Source organism: Lampetra planeri, chromosome 39 (genome assembly GCF_965212315.1).
Source record: "Lampetra planeri chromosome 39, kcLamPlan1.2.h2, whole genome shotgun sequence".
Classification (NCBI taxonomy): Eukaryota; Metazoa; Chordata; class Hyperoartia; order Petromyzontiformes; family Petromyzontidae; genus Lampetra; species Lampetra planeri.
In genome coordinates this window covers 8,920,838-8,940,916 of record NC_136145.1, presented here as the reverse complement: position 1 = coordinate 8,940,916, position 20,079 = coordinate 8,920,838, and the positions used below count along the sequence as shown (strand labels likewise).

The 20,079-nt window shown below is 49.0% G+C and overlaps 1 protein-coding gene across 2 annotated transcripts in view; it reads left to right on the top strand.

The window, feature by feature from the left end:
• Positions 1–14,852, top strand: part of LOC144731598 (semaphorin-6A-like) — a 146,721-nt gene extending 131,869 nt beyond the window's left edge. For both annotated transcript variants that reach the window (XM_078612772.1, XM_078612771.1), the window contains 3 exons: positions 135–193; positions 8,565–8,738; positions 12,369–14,852. In XM_078612772.1, coding sequence (XP_078468898.1) covers positions 135–193; positions 8,565–8,738; positions 12,369–14,158 — 2,023 coding nt within the window. In that variant the 3' untranslated portion in view covers positions 14,159–14,852. The remainder of the gene's footprint in view (positions 1–134; positions 194–8,564; positions 8,739–12,368) is intronic.
• Positions 14,853–20,079: the final 5,227 nt, after the last annotated feature.

Sequence of the window (20,079 nt, the reverse complement as noted above, 5' to 3'; positions counted from 1 at the left end):
CGGCGTTTTTCCGTAGAGCACCGCACAATAAGCGGCGGGATTTTTAAGACGTGAAAAACCAGCCCCTGTTGTTCTCGTGAATGAGCCTCCGGCGGCGCGACTGTGGCGTTTTTTTGTGTTTTTCTTCCTCGCAGGGATCTCTACGAGCAGGATGTGGACTTTGGTGACACGAAAGGGATGGCCGATTGCCAAGGTCAGAAAACTTCCCATATTATTAAAATTGTATTTATTTCATTCCTTGCCACTTGGCGAGTACCCAAACCCACACGCTAAACCCCCACTGCCCCCTCCCCACTCACCGCACAGCCCCCTCGCCACAATCTGGATTACGTGCACCAACGCACGCATTAACGAGGCCTTGGAAAATGTGTGTGAACGCTAATGCCATTTAATAGAATGTAGTTAATTTTACAAGAACACAGCATTTTGAAATGACAATAACTTGTTCGCGTCCAACTAAATTGAAATCTGTTAGTCATATTTTTCACCGCTCCGCAGACTACCGCATTTTTTGGTAGGACTTCAATTCTGCCCAAATAGATGCCTGACTGCCATTGCCAAGCAGTGCCTGTGCGTGTGTGCACAATCACGTAAATGGGGCAAGGAGTGTGTGTGTTAGAAGAGGAGGAAGTATTCCCATCCCAGCATGCTCATTTCCTGAAGGAAACTCTAAATTAATCAAGCGGTGACTGCAAGCGAGGGAAAAAAGAGCACGTAAATAGCCGAAATCATCTACGTTTATTACATACAGAAACAAGCCGATAACCAAAACAATTACAATGAACGCCGTAGTTTGTGTTAACGTTGCATTTATTTGCGTGTAATCTCTGTCTGCTGGAGGCTAGAAAATCCCTAAGGTTGCAGTGTCGTGTCGATTCCTGCTGTGTAAAGCTGGTAACATTTTTGTTTGGGGCCATTATGGTAACACCGTGTGTGTCTGCACCAAAAACTATTCCTCATTAAAGATTCACCTTAAGTGGGCTTTTTTGACCCTTTTGACAGACGGCCCCGTTTACCTCTAATGTATTTGGCCCTGAGAATACAACCGTGGCCAAAATGCTTAATCCTAATAGCCTTTGAGAGAACCCATAATACGTAAGGTGTGTACACACACAAACACGGGTGTGTATGCATCTGTACATGTACGTACCTGTGCGTGTTTGTATGCACATGGAAACACACGTAAGGCAAAGCCTGTGTGTTTTTACTTTACAATTTTCCTTAATATCGTCACATAATTTCTCTTCGCTTTGTAATAATAATTTTTGTATGTTCTTGCCTTCTGTTTCTCTTCGCCTTAAGTGCTATGATTTGGGGCACTGGTACTTACCAGTTGAAATTGGAATACGTTTCCTTTGAAAGAATGTCACAGAATGTTCAGATGTGCATGTTGGCAGCCCACCACCTTTATTAGCAAGCACCTTACCAAAGCGTTTTCGCAAAGTTTAGCACTTTTTGAGGTGAAAAGGAAAATGAAAGGGACAATAATTATGCTCGTGCACAATGTATAACTCTTGTAGGATTTGGACTCGGTGTGACTGAATTGATTTGTCATCTGGCACTCTTTATTTAGCCTCTTGCTTGGGCTGGCGAGTGATTTCCTGGTCGAAAACTCATCATGGGAAAGGAACTTCAAAGTAGAGAACTCATCCGAATGTTTACCAAAATGAAAGCTGGAATTTGCTTGTTCAACGGCACACCCCCTTTGGCAATCCGCTGCCCACTCACCCTGGGACTGAACACAACGAGCTCTGGATTGTGGTCCAAGGTGCTCCAATGATATTAAATAATATAAATAACCTGTGGCTTTTTACACCAGTCAAAGAAAATGGCAAGAGGACACGCACATATTTTAATAGTTTCTGATTTGAGTGTTTAATTACATGAGGTGTAAACCTTGTTAATTAGAACCACATTCCAAGAGTTTCAATTTGAATGGAAAATGCAGTTTTGAAATGTAAAGTTTTGCAACTTCAAGCTTTACAATTTTAAATAAAAAACTGAATGATTTCCCTCATACCATCCAATCTCTATACCGCAGACAAATAAGACATGCCCTTATTTTCATTGTGTTCAACACAATATATGACATGCAACTGTGCCCTGCCTTTGTATTAGTCAGGACTGTTGGTACCATTTGTGTTACAATACTACATTAGATACCCATACACTGGGTCCCCTTCTTTCTCTAGGAATTGATGGGCCTGCCTTTGCTCACATTCATTGCTGTGAGCGAGCGTCCTTGCTTTCGCGCCGGAGCCACGAGTTAGATCTCGCTCAACGCGCACCGACAAAACACGAGGCAGACACCCACGGGAAGGGCACCCTTGCGAGCAGCATTATGCTCGCTCCAAGGTTCAAGGCAGAATGCAGTTTGTCGAGCACTGGAGGCGGTTTTCAGGCGAACGTTGTATCGATGCCCGTGTTAAATGGTGATTTCTATGGGGCCAGAGAGAGCGAGAGACGAAAGGCCACAGCAGAAAGGGGAGGCATTTATTGTGTGATGTGGTCTGTACACAGTTAAATTATGCCTTCAAATGCCACGTTAATTGTGAGGTAGTGGGAAAGGTGTCCATAATTAATGTGCCATGTTCATCGCCTTTGTTATTGTCGTAGTTGTCATCATCAACGTCGTGTCTTTTCGCAAGGGTCGTCTGTTCGGTAGCTCAACACACGGGGGTGACGGAGCCCTCGAAAGCATTGACGGAAGGGCAGTTCAGTAATTGTGGATAATTCTTCAAGTTGGGCTGTGACACCAGCACACAATGGCTTACTGTTGCAATTGCCATGGGCTTTTTATGTCCGCACGAATTAGCAGACGTAATGTGTATTTGATTATGTTCCAGCAGCTCATTATCATGGGAGAGAGTATTGATGTTTTTAAAGCAACGATCTCCGAACACAGACAGAGCCACACTGTCCACTAGAATGTCCTGCTTGACATAATAATAATAATAGTGTTAACAAAAATAAGGATAATGGGCTGATTTTAAAAGAAATTGAAAGCAGAAAATACACTAATTGTGTTGCAGCCAAGCAATTCCATCTCTTAGAACATTGTGAATAATTGTTAAATTGGTGTGGTTTATTTTTTTGATGGGGAGATTTTGGTTAGAGAATGATACAAAACGTTTAGCTTTGGCTTTACAGTGACCCAGTTTGTCATCTTTTCTGGCTGGGGAAACAAATTTGTATTCAGCATAAATTGGACAACTCTTAAAATATATACCAAGGTTATATTGCTACACTCACCTGTAACGACACTTCAGCGGAAGTAAAATTTGTCATAGTTCCTTTTGTTATGCGTAGAATTGGTTTCCCAAAAAAATTCAATGGGGTTATTTTGACAAAATTAATACTAATTGTTGTAGTTATCCCAGGCCAATCTTCTTTCTTAAATATTTTTTTTAACCTGCCTCCCTGCTCACCTTGCACTCCACACCTCCACACAACACACCAGATGGTTTTGTGTTATTGGAAGGCATGAGAGAGGTGAAACTCATTGGCAGTAAACACTTACCGTTCTCCCACGTGGTGTTTCACACGGTGTGTCTCGTGCAAGGATGACAATATGGCTTTATTTCTACAGTCAATTGAGGGGGAAGGGAACCAAAGTGCCCACAATTTTTTGTGGATTTTTTTAAATTGTATAAAAAGCCACATTTGTCATGGGAAAACTCCTTACTCCACAGAGGGTGCCAGCAAACGAGGTCACGAGTGAGTGCTGCTAGTCTGCCATTACACCCGACTTAATGTATTTCAAAATAATTTTCCCTCCTGGGAGCATGAGCATAATTTTACCATAAAGCGTCGCGCTTGGGAGACCGGGCTTGGTCGATCGGCTGCAGCCTTGTAGCTCGACGCATTTATAGTCTTAGGATGCAGCCTTTCGGGAGAGGATGGGTTTTGGATGGGGGAGGTTGAGGGTGCGCACAAATTTGAAAGAGGTTGAAGACCTTTAGGGTGGGTCTACGTGGTGGTGAGAGGTGGAAGGATAGAGGAGAAGGGCAGCAGAGGGCAACGCGGAGGAAGAGTCGACCGTGAAGGTATGTGAGCACAAAGGTTTGGGGTGCAGAGCGAGTGGCGCTCAAGCTGGTTTTGAGTTGCAGGTATCAGTAGCTGTCCAAGGTTGCCCAATGCTGTGTTGTCTAAAGCTCAGGTGGTATTTGGCATTCAACTCAATCTGCCGTCCAAGCTGTTTTTTTTTTGCCAGAGGTAACCTTGCCTTTGAAATCGCCTGCTCATCTGCACAATGCTGGCAATGGGCAACTTTGAAACCGCCGTAAGTGGAGTATTCAGAAGCAGCTGTCTGCCCATTGGTCCATAATGACAGTCGCTTTTCTGCAGAGCCTTTAACATAAATAACCTGAGCCGTGTAACCGGAGGCCTTAAGCGGTTAAAGATGTCTAGGAATTGTTTTACGGCAAAAAAATCATTCCAGTTTTATTATGAGTTACAATAACAATATAAGAGACTTCTCTTGACATTTTAAATGTAAGTAAGGCGATAAAGCACTAAGCTGATTTTAAAGCAGTGCAGTACTACAGCACACCTAAAGGCTTGCCCGCAACTGGGTCTAATCAATCTTGCTGGGTCACCTTTGACCTCGGTTGCCATAACGATGGTGGAATTGATGGCCCATTGTCTGGCCTCAAAACCTTTTTGCACGGCTTGACCCCTTGACCTGTCCATTGACTAGCTGAGCTCATGTGGGAGGGACGGGCACTGAGTCTGGTCATTGCTGGGGCGGAGAACGTGAGCTTTAGCAGCCGCCCACAATATCTGTGTGTGGGGGGGGGAATCCCTTCATGGAGGGTGGCTTTTTTAGGGGGAGGGGGGAGAAAGGATAAGCCCGTAGAACCCGATCCTGAACCCACGTGAGTATTTTTCACAAACGATTTGCATGCTCATAGTTTGCACGTTGAGGCATGGCGTGCCTACTTAGGGGCACCTTTTGCTGATGGGACGTCGCAAAGAATCACTGCAACAAATAAGCCACTTTATTTTAGTTTTGTGGCACATTGAAGCAACTCTGCAATGAGTTGTTTGCTTATGCGTGGGGCTCAATTTAACCACACGCCGCAACTAACTTGCAAAGTGGGAGCTTGCAGCTACTGCAGCATGACCAAGCCGGTGCCTCATGCTGTACACTTACAATCCTTCAAGGCTCATATCAAAGTTGTGTTTGTACGCACCACCTATTTGCTCTGCAGTTGCTCACAATTTGCGTGCTTACGCTGAAAATGCTGCCCTTTTCGACTGCCTGAAGGGATAGAGCAAAGTGTGATTCTGCTCGTCTAGCCCTAGAGGTCTTCATACTTTGTTTCACACAGAAAGAACGGACATTTAGTGGCACCAAAACTTAACACCAATTAACAGCTTGTGCACCAATCACTTCGGCTGGCAATGCAAGGGCGAGTGGGGTTAGGGTTTTGTTTTGAGTAGGTGGGTAGTAAGAGATATCTGTTATTGATCTGAAGATGGACATGCTGGGGGTGGGAGTAGGAATTGCTTGGGAGTGTGGGAGTGCGAGGTGGATTTGAGGGGAGGGGCAGCCGGGGCATTGACACTGAGTTTTTGGCTCCTTTTGTGCTTGCTCCGCAGCATGGGGCCTGGAAAAACACTGTGTGTGTGAAACTGCCCCCCGTCTATTCAGAGTGCAGAGAGTGCGAGCCAGCGTGTGAAAATGTCATTTCCCTGTGTTGAGGTGCTTCTGTGTGCGTGCGCAGCGGTACGGGCACGGGCGGGCGGGGGGGTGCATACGTTTATGCGTGTCCGCCCTCACGCACACGTGTGTGTGCACGCGTGTTTTTGAAAATGTATGTGTTTTTTGCATGCCGTGTGTGTGAGTTTGCATGAACGTGTGTGTGCCTGGTGCACGTGTACGTGCGTGAGCTCTTGTGTGTACTTGTACAAATGTGTGTGCTCCCTGGTGTTGCATATTGACCCTTGCTGCATTGTGCCCTCCCCAAGCCACTGTTGTCACTTCCAAAGCATTTACAAAAGCTTCTTCCGCAGTGTTTTCCTAACGCTCCTGTTCCATTTGTCAGCAGCAGCTTCGTCTTCTGTTTTTCCGTTTTGTTCCCTAATTCTTTCCTCTCCATGCAAATCGCGTTATCGGGCTTTTCTTCTGCTTACAGAGGGGCTGGAAACTGACATATTGTTGCTATTCATTTTCATTCCCACACAAAAAACGAAAACATTAAATAGTTACTATTTCACCGACAGGTCTACTTTTGATCTATTTTTAAGCAACAAAAATGCTCTGAAGATGTGTTTTGCTGAAAAATAAACCCATTATTGTTGTGGTCCATAGTACATAATTTAATCGTTACTTGTATTTTACTCCAGGCTTATTCGGCCTAATCCTTTACCCAATCTCAAGGATATTAATTAAGTTGGTCTGCAACCCCTGCAGTTTCAGAAAGTGGTATACCAGGTTTGTTTTGAGCCTGACTCATCCACAATGAGTCTCTACAACAACATTCAAAGCTGCAAAAGGAAATTCTAAATTACAACCCTGAAGCTTTGCTAGAGTGCCCGAGGAACTTGATGTCCTCGTTTTTTTTTGTGAGCGCACGGAACATCTGCGCTTCCCGCACAGCCGCTAACAACTCATCCGGCAGTGCCGCTAAAACCAAAGACCACCCGAGGCGTTTTCGGATATTGCCGTGAGAATCTATTACATTGTGCTGGATTTCACACCCTCCGAGTTGGCGATGTTCTTACACCGCAACCTGCCCAGTGAAGATGGTCTTCCTCCCCCAACACCCACCTCCCACCCACCTTCCACCCACCTTCCAAGATGAAGGAGCGTTTATACTCCATGCTGCCTGCACTTCTTCCCCACCCGCGCCCCTCTACCACACGATTGCATTTTGGCTGGCTGACAAGTGGCACTAGTAATGGGATTAGTTTTCTGGGGGCAAAGGGTATGAATGGGATAGTGTGAAGAGTATGACCGTGTACTTGGCTACCTTCCAAACGGCTCGCGTGACACGGCTTGACGAGATGGATGTTACCTCCCATCTTTCCTTGCGCTGACAGCAGTGGTCTCGAACCGGACCCCGTGCATTTATGAGCAACAACAGGGGGGGGGGGGGGTGGACACGGCCTTACATGTCAGGTTTGTCCGGTAGCTTTTAGGCCTCGCACGGACTGTTGCATTGAAGCGCTCCATTGATTATTTTAAGTGGTTAAATATGGTTTGGGATCGTTTCAAGGCAGTTTATTCTTTAATATTAGATTTTTTTTGTGTGTTTGGTCAGTGGGTTTCTGCAACAAGTCTATTTTGACGTCGAGTCATTGCCGAGGTTACCCGCCGCCGTCATCCCAAGCGGCCTGGGAGAGCATAAAGCCCCACGTGAAAGAGAGTTTTCAGTTTCAACAGCTGTCCCTGTTGTCAAATTTCTTTCATTCAGTGGATGAAGCCAACTTAGCAATGTACAGTGGCCAGTGGGCTTGCCATCGCGTGTCACTGGGACACTTCAGCAGTTTTCATCTCGAAATCTTTTGGCGCCGTTTTGAAATTAAACTTTAAAACTGGGCAGGAAACACACGAGAGGAGCGTTTTTCTGCCCCCGACCCGTTGCATCCGAGGCCCAATGATCTTCAGCGATGCACTCCGCTGTGTAGCCATCACATCACAAATTCCACCGAGACCACGCAAAGCGAGTGAGAATGGTAACAGCCAAGTCGAGAGAGAGAATTGGTTCAGACTCTTAAGTAGCTCACAGAATGGGCTTGTGGAATACAATGGAAGTATGTTTTTCCCTTAGCTGTACTACTGTCCCCAAGCCACCATTTTTAGATAACTTTAAAGCTCCTAATGTATGGCAGGAAGGCATCTTTAACGACTTTTGTGAGGCTGTCTTGGGCGTTTTTTATTTGGACACAGGTCTGTGGGCAAACAGCATCGATTTGCTTTGTTCTTTGAAGCGAGCTCATCCATTCACGCATTTATCCTGACATCCATCTATCAGCGTCTGTGTATCTCTGGTTGGTGTTCTGTCTCTTGGCATTTTCCTAGCGGCCCTTCTGTCCATGCATCTTGTATTTTACCAAGACATACAGTGAGGGTGCAGAACTGTTGTATAAATTGTGCAAATGCGTCATCAGTATGCAGTTGTGCTCATTCCTACAATTCTTTCTGGAGTATAAATATCCATGACATGGCAACCTGTTTTCAATCATTTGCATTTCTACATTAAAAAAACATGATTTACCTACTTGTAGAATCAAGAATTAAGAAATCAATATGTAGTTTTTGCAAAAAAACACATCCCTTGCTACATCCTAATCTGTCCCTCGATGCGTCCTCGTTCAGCAAGTTTTGTAGTACGCCAACCTTCCATAATTTGTCTGCAGTTTTGCTCAAAGTTCCCCGTGAGCATTAGCAAGGTGTGAGAGCGCGCGCACAAATCCGCACACGAGCACCCCAGTGACAAGCGCTTTCGCTCGGGGAGTCCCTTCCCCGTAAAAGGGGGGCACACGTGCGCGCACGGCAGAACGGCAGCACGGGCGTAACTCTCAAGGAGGGGGCGATGTTCCCGTTGTACCGACAGTGACAGAGGCGGCCCATGGCGCTGCCGCCGCTGACACCGTCGGAACAGAGGCCCCCCTTAGGCCCCCACATGTGGGCCGGGTGGCACTCGGTCGGTCCTGGTCCCCTGACCGGCGCCGGCTCAACGCCGATGACCTTGCGGAGGCGCTGCCCACAGGCGCGCTTCCCCCCGATGGTAAGGCAGCCTTCAGGCGAGCAGCCAGGTCACCTTTGAGGCTGGAGAGCCACTTTCAATATCGGCTAATTGTAATCAACCCAGAAGCCATTGAGAGACGTGTGTTTTCTCTCATCACCTTTCAGGCCCAATCAACGCCGATTAATTTTGGAGAAAACCTGAGATTCTGTAACCAGGGTGTGGAATGTCTAGGGAATGGAGCACCTGTGATAATTGGGGATGCTGTAAATTGGTTGAGGGAGAAAGAAAGATTCCACAAAAGTCTCTTGATTCAATTTAGTATTTTTTTTGTACTTGTCACTTTGGAGATATTTTTTTTAATACATGTGCCGCAAGATAGATTTTTATAAAATAAAACCAGTTGACGTGTTTCGTACGCTTGGAGATTATCCGCAAGCCGGTTAAATTGGCATCGGTGAGTAACTTTTTTCTGCTGTTTGAATCAATTGCCGGCAATTTTATTCATTGAGCCTCCCTTACCGCGAAGCCTGCACCAGCTTTTGCTCAGTCAGCAGCGTTGTTCATTAGGAGTGAAGAGGCTATTTTGGGTTACGTGTTTGACTTGCTCAGTGCATGACTCTTAAGACAAACTTAACAGAGACTACATTGATTAAACGTTATCGTTGAAAGTGTTCATTTCCCTCCAGATCTTTCCACAAGGATTAGTTGAAAATTATCACCTGCCATCACATACTAAAGTATGAATTACAGGTTTCTTATTATCAAATAAAAACAAGTTGGCTTGATTTATGTAAGATGGCTCATTAACATAGGACGTCTCCCGAATTTAGATTTTGCTTACAATGTCTTCGGACAGTCGCGTGATGGCTGCATCACCCCCCCTCCCCCTCCGTACGTCACTGTACCTTCCAGCTATGTCAGGACTGCTGGGAGAAATTTCAAATATTTATGTTTGCCCGAGTTCAGAGAGCAGTAATTTAATTTCCGAACACCAGGCTATTCCTCCGCACGACGGAATGAAATGCGGTCACTGCGTTGTCGGGTACAACTGCGAGAGGTTACAACAAACACCCTCAAACCCCTTGTCGGCATGAGCAAAAAAAATGAAACCGCTCAGGATACAGAACTCATTTTTCTCCAAAGGCGAATCTTGTATTAAAAATCTTACATATGCTGGCTTCTTTTACTAACAACTATGTTCCCACAAAACCAATTATATTAGTAATATGCATTAAACGTATTACAATTGAACTTCTTAATTAATTTGCTTCGATGCATATTAATATAATTCAAGTGTCAGGAAGTGTAATGTTCCCTCTTGCTCCTCTCCAGTTTTCAAAGGGCCTGATTATATTTTACTTGAATTTGCATTTTTTATTTTACACTTGCTTTGTTTTAATGCTGTTATAATTTGTTGCAAAGGGGGGGGGGGGGGTACCCTTGTGCGAGAGCCACTTTCATTTTACAACTTGACCTCGGAAGAGAATCGGTCGCACTCTTTCCAGCTACAACTTTACCCGGCAATCTAATGCGCAGCTGTGCTGTATTTTAATCGGACTTGCAAGTGCAAACGTGCCAACTTAAGTAAGAGTAAAACAAAATCTATTTTGACTTAAAACTTTCGTGACTGCAGAAATTAATATGCTTGGTTCTTTCGGTAAAGTCACGTGACTTTAACGAAAGAACCAAGAATATAAAAAAAAGATCTTACAATACAATCTTGTTAAGCCAAATCTTACGAGTGCGCTGCACTCCTGATTAATTCAGCAGCTCCTCCCATTGGCCGCTGCTTGCCGGGTGTTGTGTGTGTGTGTGGCACTTCGTAAAATTAATTGGATTTCGTTTTGGCTGTACCACCAAGCACCATTAGCATTAATGCATCGGGTACCCCTGAGCTGTCATCCCTTTCTTTCTGTTCATGAGTTATTGCAACTTGATTTTAATTTAATTCAACTCCCTTTTTTGCATTTGCATATGTTGAGCTATGAGTTTTTGATGTTTGTGTGTTTTTGTTGCATTCGCATCTTTGCCTCATTTCCGTATTGATTTGACATTTCAGCTTTGTTGTGTATTTCATTGATTTAATTTAATTTAAATCAAATTGGCTGCTACCTGGATGTTACCTGAAGGAAAAAGAAAGAGGAAAAAAACACCAAAAAAAACCTAATTCTGTGTAAGCTGTCAAAAGCGCAAATTAGGTCAAGTCTAAACAATGCGGCGAACTTGGAGTCAACCAGAGCTGTTCCCTGGCTTCAACTCTGAACGTGCCTCGCTCTTCTCTCTCTTCACAAAGCAGGACGCAGAGAGGCAACGAACTTTACTTACTCGCTCCCTCCCTCGCCCGCCCGCGTGTGGGTGACCGTGGGCCGAGCCACCCGCCGCTCCCTCCCTCCCTGCCCCCACCAATCAAACCACGTTTGCGTACGCACGCACGCGCGTGTGTCATTGTACGGTCCCGCTCACCACGGGGACTCGTTAGTAGCAGCTTGCTGGAGAGGAACGGCCCCGTGCAGCCCCCTGTGCCTGTCGTCCTGGGAACCTTGCCAGCACTCCCCATTCCTCATCTCGGCGGTGCCTTAATCCGTTTTTGTTTGTGCGTACACGTGTTTGTGTGCGTGCTCGTCTTTGTATGCGTGCGCGCACCTGCTTTGCATGTCAGGCGAGGCACAGTGTGTTGTGTGTGTGCGTGCGTGCGAGCACAAGTGTTTTTTTGTACGCGCTTATGCATACCTTGTACCCTGTTTTCGTTTTCATAGCTGCTGCCTTCTGTTCACAGTGACGCTGCGAGACCAAGAGTTTGCATTGCTGTACACGTGCGTGTGTGTGCGTGTGTGTACGGAAGATGAATGAGCGCTTGTGCTTACCCTCCGCTCATCACGGAACGACGCCAGCAACAAGACCGCACAGCGCTGTGAACGCCCTTTGCGTCGCATTGTTTATGTTCTTAGTTGCGTGCGTGTCCTTGCGTGCCTGCGCACGCGTACTGGAACGCTAAAGCTCATGGGAAGTTGTTGTTAATTGTTGTTAGTTTTCTTTTGTCGATTTGTTTATTTATTTTATACGAGTATGCCCCACGACATACTTGTCTTCCATCTCATTAACATCCTTACGTTCTCATCTCCACAGGCATTTGGAGACATGGGGATGTAATTGGCACCGTTGCGGTTGTTTATTTGCAGGTTTCGCTGCACCGAGTGGATGTGCAGGTGGGCCGTGTTCTCTTGCCTTTGATGTCTCTAGAGTTGATGTTCGTTTTTCGTGAATTTCTCCCCCACCTCCATTGTTTTAGTTTATAATTTGTAACTTTTGTTTTTATCTGTTTTTCTTTTTTATCCCCCTCGCTTCTCCTCCCCACTTTTATTTTTCGTTACGTAAATGCCTTTGGCTACCAACATCTCACACCCGCCATCACCCTCGTTCTCACTCTCCCACGCCGCCACGACCCGCATGTCCTTGCTTCCTCGTTTCTCCTCTCCTCGCTTCCGCCTGCCCACACGCTTGTGCCACTGCTGTCGACCTCCTCGCCGCCCTGCCAACCTTCCACGCCGTCGCTTGCCCCCCACTTTCTCGTTGGACCCCCCCGGCCCCTCTCGTCCCCCGTTCCGCCGTCTGCCCTCCCGCCGCCCACCTTCCTCACCCCCCCCTCCCCCCCCGCCGACGACGACGTAGGTGTCGTGCGCGAGACCCGAGTGGCGGAGAGCAGCTCGCTGGTGCCGGCGGCGCTGCTCGCCATCTGCGTGGTGTCGGCGTTCGTGCTGGGCGCCGTCCTCGCCGTGCTCGTCACCTACTGCTACGTGGGCCGCCGGCGCCGCGAGCGCCACTCCAAGGCGCCCTCGGACAGCCCGCCCGGGCGGCCGTACGGAGCGCCGCGACCCCGCGACCTCCACCCCGCCGCGCGGGGCGTGCCGGCGCCGCCGCACAAGAAAAACGGCGTCCTCACGGGCGCCGCCTGCGAGGACGAGGACGGCGCCGCCCAGCGCAAGAAGCCCAAGTCCGAGCCGCTGCAGCAACAGCGGCAGCAGCATCACCAGCACCTGATCGCGCCCGTCGGCACGGCCCTGCTGGCGGTGCCGGGACACGACAAGCAGGCACGCGTGCCCAACGGAGTGCGCGAGCCCCCCGAGGCGTTGACGTCGCCGCCGGCGCCGCACCCGGAGCTGCCGGGGCTGCCGACTCCCGAGTCGACGCCCGTGCTGCAGCTGAAGAGCGCCACCGTGGGCAGCAACAATAACGAGTACGACGCGGCTGCGCGGGGCTACGGCGTCCTCGTCGTCCAGGAGAGGGACGGCCACTCGTGCTCCAGCGACTCGTCGGGCCGTGGCTCCAACCGCCACTCACTGCAGCGCTGCCCGCAGCGGGTGCCGCGCGCCCTCATCCTGCCCACGGAGCGCGGGCGCAGCTTCCTGTACGGCGACGTGTGCGACGGCGACTCGGAGCGCGGCGTCCGCCTCGGCGCGATCTTTCCGACAGTCGAGTCTCCCCAGGGCGCAGTGGTGGGGGGCCACGGCTCCCCGGGATGGGCGCTGCCCCGGCCGCCACCGGCGGGGGGAGGCTCCTTCTCGCCGCACGCACAGAGGCCCCAGGACGTCCCGGACGTGGCCGCGGGCGGTGAGCGGGTGGGGAGCAGAGGGGGGGAGGTGGCCGCGGTGGACGGCAGCGGCGGCGGCGGCGTCGAGTCGCCGGACTCCTCGCACGAGACCCCGCCGCGGGTGCCTCACCGGGACGTGTCGCTCAAGCGCACGCCCTCGCAGCACACGCCGAGCCGGCGCGTCGACGTGCCCTCCTCCGGAGGCCCGATGCTCGAGCGCCGACCCAGCACAACGCGCTCCGGGAGCAGCTCGGGGTCACTGAGCCGCAGTCACAGCCACAACCACAACCACAGCCACCACCGGCAGCAGCAGCAGCAGCAGCAGCAGGGCTCCAGCAACTACAGCAGTGGGAACGGGGGCGGCGGTGGCTTAGGCGTGCCGCCTTGCACGATGATCGTGCCGGCGACGTCTTGCTGCAGTCCTCGGCTGGCGGTCGGCCGGCCGCCGCCAGCGCCGGCGAGAACAGACTCGATACGGTCACGGACGGATGCCGCCCTGGAGACGGCGCTGGCGTACGCCAACGCGCGGCAGCACCCGGTGTGCCGCGCCGAGTCGTGCCGCGTGCGCCCGGTAACGCGCGCCGAGTCGATGCGCGCCGCCACCTATCGGCAACAGCAGCAGCAACAGCAGCCTCATTTGGCTTCTCCCTCATCGGCCTCTTCCCCATCGGCATCGCTCATCGGTACTGGCCTGCACGTGGCCACGACGCCGAACGGAGGATACCATTCTCTGCCGAGGGGTACCCACGGTAGGAGGGGGCACGTGGCCAGGGTCGCCAAGCCTGAGGTGCCGCCCAAGCCGTTCTCCAACGTTGCTTCCCTGACAGTGGCAAGCCAAGCGGCCGGGCCCTCGCACCAGTTTGAGTATTAAATCGCCGTGTAAGGGGTTGCGTCCGCAAGGTGTTCATCCTTGTACATTTAAACGTCATGCATTTTAATAGCTGCGCCCGTTCGTGCCTGGGTGTGCGGCCTTTCGCGAGAGGGTCTCGTTGCCACCACGGGTGGCCCATGTGCTGGCGTGGCGCGTAAGAGAGCGGGTGATTTTAAACGGGTGGAGTGAAGTCGTTTTAAAAGTGCCACATGACACCAAGCTGAAGGTCTTGCACAGCTGTGCTGTGCGCTTTGGTAGCGGGTGTTGCAAGCGAGCGGTCGACCGAGCGGACTGGGGGAATTTGCGAATGGAAGGGGTCACAAATGGCCAGCCCCATCACTCCCGACTCTGGGAACATTTTGTACATTTTGCAGATTACGTCAATGTGAAATGAACACGAGTTCAAAGAAAATGTGCGTTCAGAAAAGGAGAGAAAGGACTATTCCACGTATATATTTTGTTATTCATAATTGAAAAGAAAAAGCTAAAAAAATTTAATATAAAATTAAACAAAAAAAATGTCCTTACCATTCATCGTCAAGTGTTCTAGTTTCTTTCAACATAACCTACCAGAAGTAGAAGCAATGATTCAGTAGAAATCTGCAAAAGCAGAGAGTAGCCGATTTAAAATCAGGAAACCGTAAACGTGTTTTTGTATCGCTTAAATTTGACGAATACTGTACTCGGAATTGTTTGTCGAACGTCTGCGCGCTTTTTTCCTGCACACTGAGGGTGACGCGTTGGCTATCACCATGGCCCCGGTTCATCTGGAGGTGCTAAACCAGTACCGCTGCTTGCGTAGCGCACGCAGGTGCCCGTTGGTAAAGCGCAGTCGCAACTGGACACCACTGACACGCGTCCCTTCATTTACTACTGTTTATGTTCACTGGTGAAGTAACGCTCGAAGCCCAGAACATCGCGCAAAACTGGGTGTAGATGAGGCGGAGCTTAGGGGTCAGTACCTTCTGCCAATCTGAAGGTGCATTTGGCAGCTATGTGGCGTGTGGTGAAGGTAGTGCTTGGTGCACATGTCTTGCGGCAGCTATCGAACGAGTAATCAGACAGAGTTAGCTGGGGGGGGGGGGCCCAGGGGGGTGCTAGGATCTTGTACGCTTACACACAGTGTTTTTTTTTTACGTGGGGGAAAAAAACCCCTCTAAAATAGTGCATTAGAATAACTAAATTATTTTAATCGATGGTGCACTTAATGCAGCATTCATGCCAGGTTTTATTCCCAGGCGTACTATAAAATTAATAATGTACAGCTCTTCGTCAATCCACTGATAGCTGTAGGCCTCCACACGCCAATTTAATTGTGATTTTTTTTTCTTTTTTACCATACCTCACAATGTTGGACCGTGGCAAGTTGGTGAAGGAGCAGTTGAGATGCCACTCGCCACTGATGTTAGCCGTGGCCGGGAAATGAAACTCAAGTCGCCACCATCGTCGCACGGTGCCCTGTTTACCCACGGCACCAGCGCCTCCCCCTAATAACAACAACTGAGAAGATAAATGTGCATCGGGTTTTAAACACACGACACCGGCCTGTTGACGTTAGTCCAGGTGAGGTTGTAGGTGCAAGAGTGCACCAAATTGACAGCACCGCACCTCCTTTTCTTCATTGGGCATTTGAAGATTTCATTAACAAAAATGTATATTTTAACCTAGACGGTCGCCTATTACACTGTTGTTTGCAAGAGAGGGGGCGGTGGGGGGGCTGGGGCCGGGTGGCGGGGGGAGTAGCTCACGCAGCCGTCTTAACGTGCGCCTGCGCGCGTACGTGACCTGGTTGCAACGCTGCGCGGGTTGAGCGGCGCCCATTGGTCCCCGCCGCCGCTGCTGCACCGGATGAGCACCTCGAGCGTGTACGCTCCGCGCGTATCCTTCGGCAATTAACGCCTCCGTGCGTGCGCTCATTTGGTGCGGCGAGGTGGGGGGGGGTTACGGTGCAAAAACCCGGCGTGGCGGCGAGACAGAGAGTCCAGGTTTCGCCAGTGGCCGTGTCGGTGTGGCACAGATCGCTGCACCGGATTTACCGATTAACACATTCCTTGGCGGTTGATGCGAGGGGTTCATTTCAATTAATTTATCCGTCCAGGATACAGAATGAGATGCTGAGAAACAAGAAGGTTCTTGCTGCCAAGGTCCTGAGGGCAATACATTGCCGGTCGGGCTCTGTTTTCTCGCCCCTCTGATGATTAGCTGCCTCTGTCATGCAGATAATTATTCCGATTCTGGGTAGCCGAGTGGTCCGCGTGTTGTGGCCAGTAAGCCGACGTTGCACAGAGCTAATTGGTGCATATAATTGACAAATTGTGTGATCTGCTCCAGGGTGGACCTCATAAGAAGCTGTGACGGCATTTCCAAGAGTACGTCAGCGTGTGCTAATTAAATGTGCGGCCAAAATGACGAAACTTCACATTGCGTTCAAGAAAAGAAAAAACTGCCTTTCACGTAACGAAGGTGATCAGAATCCCCCTTTGCTGACGAGAGCACAGTTCATCGAGTTGCTGCTTGTTGAGAAAATTGATTTTTCTTGACTTTGACACGGGGTGGCTTGGAGTGGAGTTTTACAAGTGGCTCAGGGTACATATTTCACGTTTTTTGTGTTATTATATTATTTACATCACAAGCACCACGCGAGGACACGGAGGGTGCCTTGATTGAATTCCTGTGCAACGTTTTGCAGACGTAAATAAATAAATATATATCCCTCGATACCTTTGGCAAGGAAGAGCCACCGCACACTGCCGCTGTTACCACTCCCAATTAATCGTTGGTCCAGTGTTAAAATTCCCCAAAAGGAAAAAGTGCTTCCATATAAACAATCCACACGTTGAGTAATTAGACCACGGTCTCGTTTAAATATATATAGTACAAAAATAAGAACCTTTTGAACAAGTGCGGAGTTGTGCGACCAGCGTGCGATAGGGAGGAAGCACGTCCACTTTGGTGATCAGCACCACCACACACCCCGGCAGCGTTTGTTGCTTTCTCCCCCGCAGCATCTGTGGCGCCAGGTGCTCATTTGAGGCTGAGCTAACCTGGAGGGGGCCCTTGCTGGGTACTGAGGTCAAACTCTTAACACGGGTCACCGGAGTGTGTGAGCACAGTGTGCGATAAGGATCTCTGCAAAACGCAAGACTTGGCTCCGTTAGTTCCAGGTCGTGACTTTAACATTGAACCCTGCATAACCTTGCAAATTATTTTGTATCTACATATATTTTATTACTATAATCACAAAAGCACACAGTCCCACTCCCACACCCAGACGTTTCACGTAGCAGCTCTCCCCGTGCGCGAATGGAGGGACACTTTGTTTGTCTTCGCTTTATTTTCTATCTCGGGAGTTAATTTCGTCGCGGCGGGTAGTCCAGGAACTCCACCCCTAAGCTTTACGAAAGGTCCCGAAGCTCACCCAACGCCAGCCTCGAGCGCGCGCGCCGCGTAGGGGTAATGCAAAACGCTCGGCTCGAAAAATTCTCAGCGCCCGCCTTTGCATCGCTCAGCAGAGCCCGCTACCGTATGCGGAGCGCGGCCACCCCGCCCCACCCCCACATGCTGACGTAGTGGAGGCGTTGTGTGAGTGTTGGGCACTGGGAAGCCGGGTGAGGAATATTACGAGATGACCAGGTCACGTGACCAAGTGTCCGTCGCAGACTGCACTCCCAAGTCGGCGCGCGTCTTGGCGGCGCGACGCGACGTCGCCGCCGGTCCACACGGGCGCAGGATAAATAATAACCCGTTCCGTTTTAACAAAGGCGAGGGTTTTGTTTTTACGTATAATGCATAGCTTTAACAAAAATAATAGACCCCTGTTGTTCATGCGTATGTGATGATGATGATACAGAGGCTTGTAATATTGTGTTGTCAGTCACTTTTTGTAAAAAAAGAAACACTAGACAAAAAATTGCACAGACTACTGTGAAAACTGACTTGCCCTTACATTTGACTACATTGCTTGAAGAGAATGTTGCTTCCAAAATGTTATAACATGAATATGTTTATTTTTGCATATGAATTGTGTATTTCACCGTTTATTTTACAAAGTTTCCTTTAAGCAAGAGAGGTGCAATGTGCTTGCTGTATATATGTACACGGTGTGCGTACACACAGAGCCGGCTTTTCATTTGTGCCTTCATTTGTTTGCTGTGTCGCACACGGAAGTGCCGCTTCACGGGACGAACGCGTGTTCTTCTGTTCACTTTCGTTTTCGTCGGCGCCTTGTGACTCTTACTAATCGTTGAACGTGTTGGGTCGTTACTGCGTTCTTCCACGGACCCCTCCACTGCAGTGAGAATATACTTTCCGTGACTGCCGGTCGTGTGCCTGCTAATCAAATGCGCGGATTAAAATGCACAGGAAAAGTGATGGTTCCTTGGGTGTTGCAACAAAGAAGAAAAATTAAATTAAAGCGAGCCAGGGAGATTTTTTTCCCCCCCCAGAAAATGTGCGATCCCACTTGGGCGTTGATCATCGCAGAGGACGGCAAGAGTGCCCAGCACACCATGGTCTGTGGAAGTTCTAAATGTCCTTTCGTCCGAGCGCAAGTTGTGGACATCCATAGTCATTACATCCACTGCCTTCCAGCACGCTGATGCCACTGAAAATAAGTGTAGTTTATATGTGGGAGAGACAAAATATAAATTGTGTTTTTTTGGGGGGGGGGAGGGGGGGTGTTTGTTCTGCTGAACAGAGAAAAACAATTGCCGTTTTGGCTGGCAGTGTGGACCACAGAGTTGAGCGCCATCTTGAAGGAGGGCATCTGTTTGAATGTTGATGCCGTCCTCTTGTTTTTCAATGATCTAACAAAATGCGTTTTCCTTTAAATCCACTCGTTTCTAACTTGTGTATCTGATAAATGAGTGTCCGCTAAGTTGAATTTTATGAGGTTCACCGTTCTCAAGTTCAGCACACTCGAGTGCAAATCTTCCTTCGCCTTTTCACGTGCGTCGCGTTTGGCAGATGTCACGACTTGATGGGGATTGCAAACAAGTGCTTCCAGTTATAGCCACAAGTGATGCTTGCAATCACCTTATTTTTGCCTGCAAACAAAGCTCTCGGCTCATTTAACGCGGCGTAAGCTAACGCCACATTAAACGCAGCGAGGTGTGTACAGTATATTGTATCTGTGTCCCAAGTGTGTGGCAGCACGATGAGAACATAACGTTTCTCCATCCTCTCCCATACAAACACGAGCAGTGGTGTTGTTGCCTTTCTGACCGAAATATTTACTCCATATTTAAAGAGGTAAACAGTTTTACACACGCAAGCAAAAAAAACCGAAATCTCGGCAAATTTTTCCCCATCACGCTCGCAAAATCAAATTGAGATTTCCGAAATCCCACGGCGGAACATGATCGGCCATAACGCCACAGGTCCTGTGCACCGACTCTACCCTGACGTGCAGAACGGTGTCTTCATTCTGCAGCGTGCACGGGGCTGTGATTCCCACCGCCGCTGTGGCAAATGGCATTGCTTGTTTGCGTCAGGAATTATAATGGGCAAAGTTGTTCTCGCGTGAATCTCCCTGCGCTTATCTGCCAGGCATTGGTGAACACGTTCAGGCCTCAGATGATAATGGAGCCTCTCATTTCAAGTTTATTGTGAGAACCACATAATAGGTTTATAATTATTTTTATTGGTGGGGTTTTTTTTATAAAGTGCCTGCATGTTTGTTTGGGGGTGGTCCAATGAGCTGTGTATGTAACAGTCACGTCCTGAAGCTGTGTGCGTCTACATGTTAGGTTTTCCACACCAACACAAGTGCTAATTATGATCGTACAAAGTTAAAAGAAAAACGTCATGGAAAGACTCCAAATGTCTCTTTTTCGATGTGAGAACATACGGAGGTCCATTAACGTCATTCAAACTGTTAATACATGTTAAGTGTGCTGGGCTTGGGCAGGCCACGTCACTCG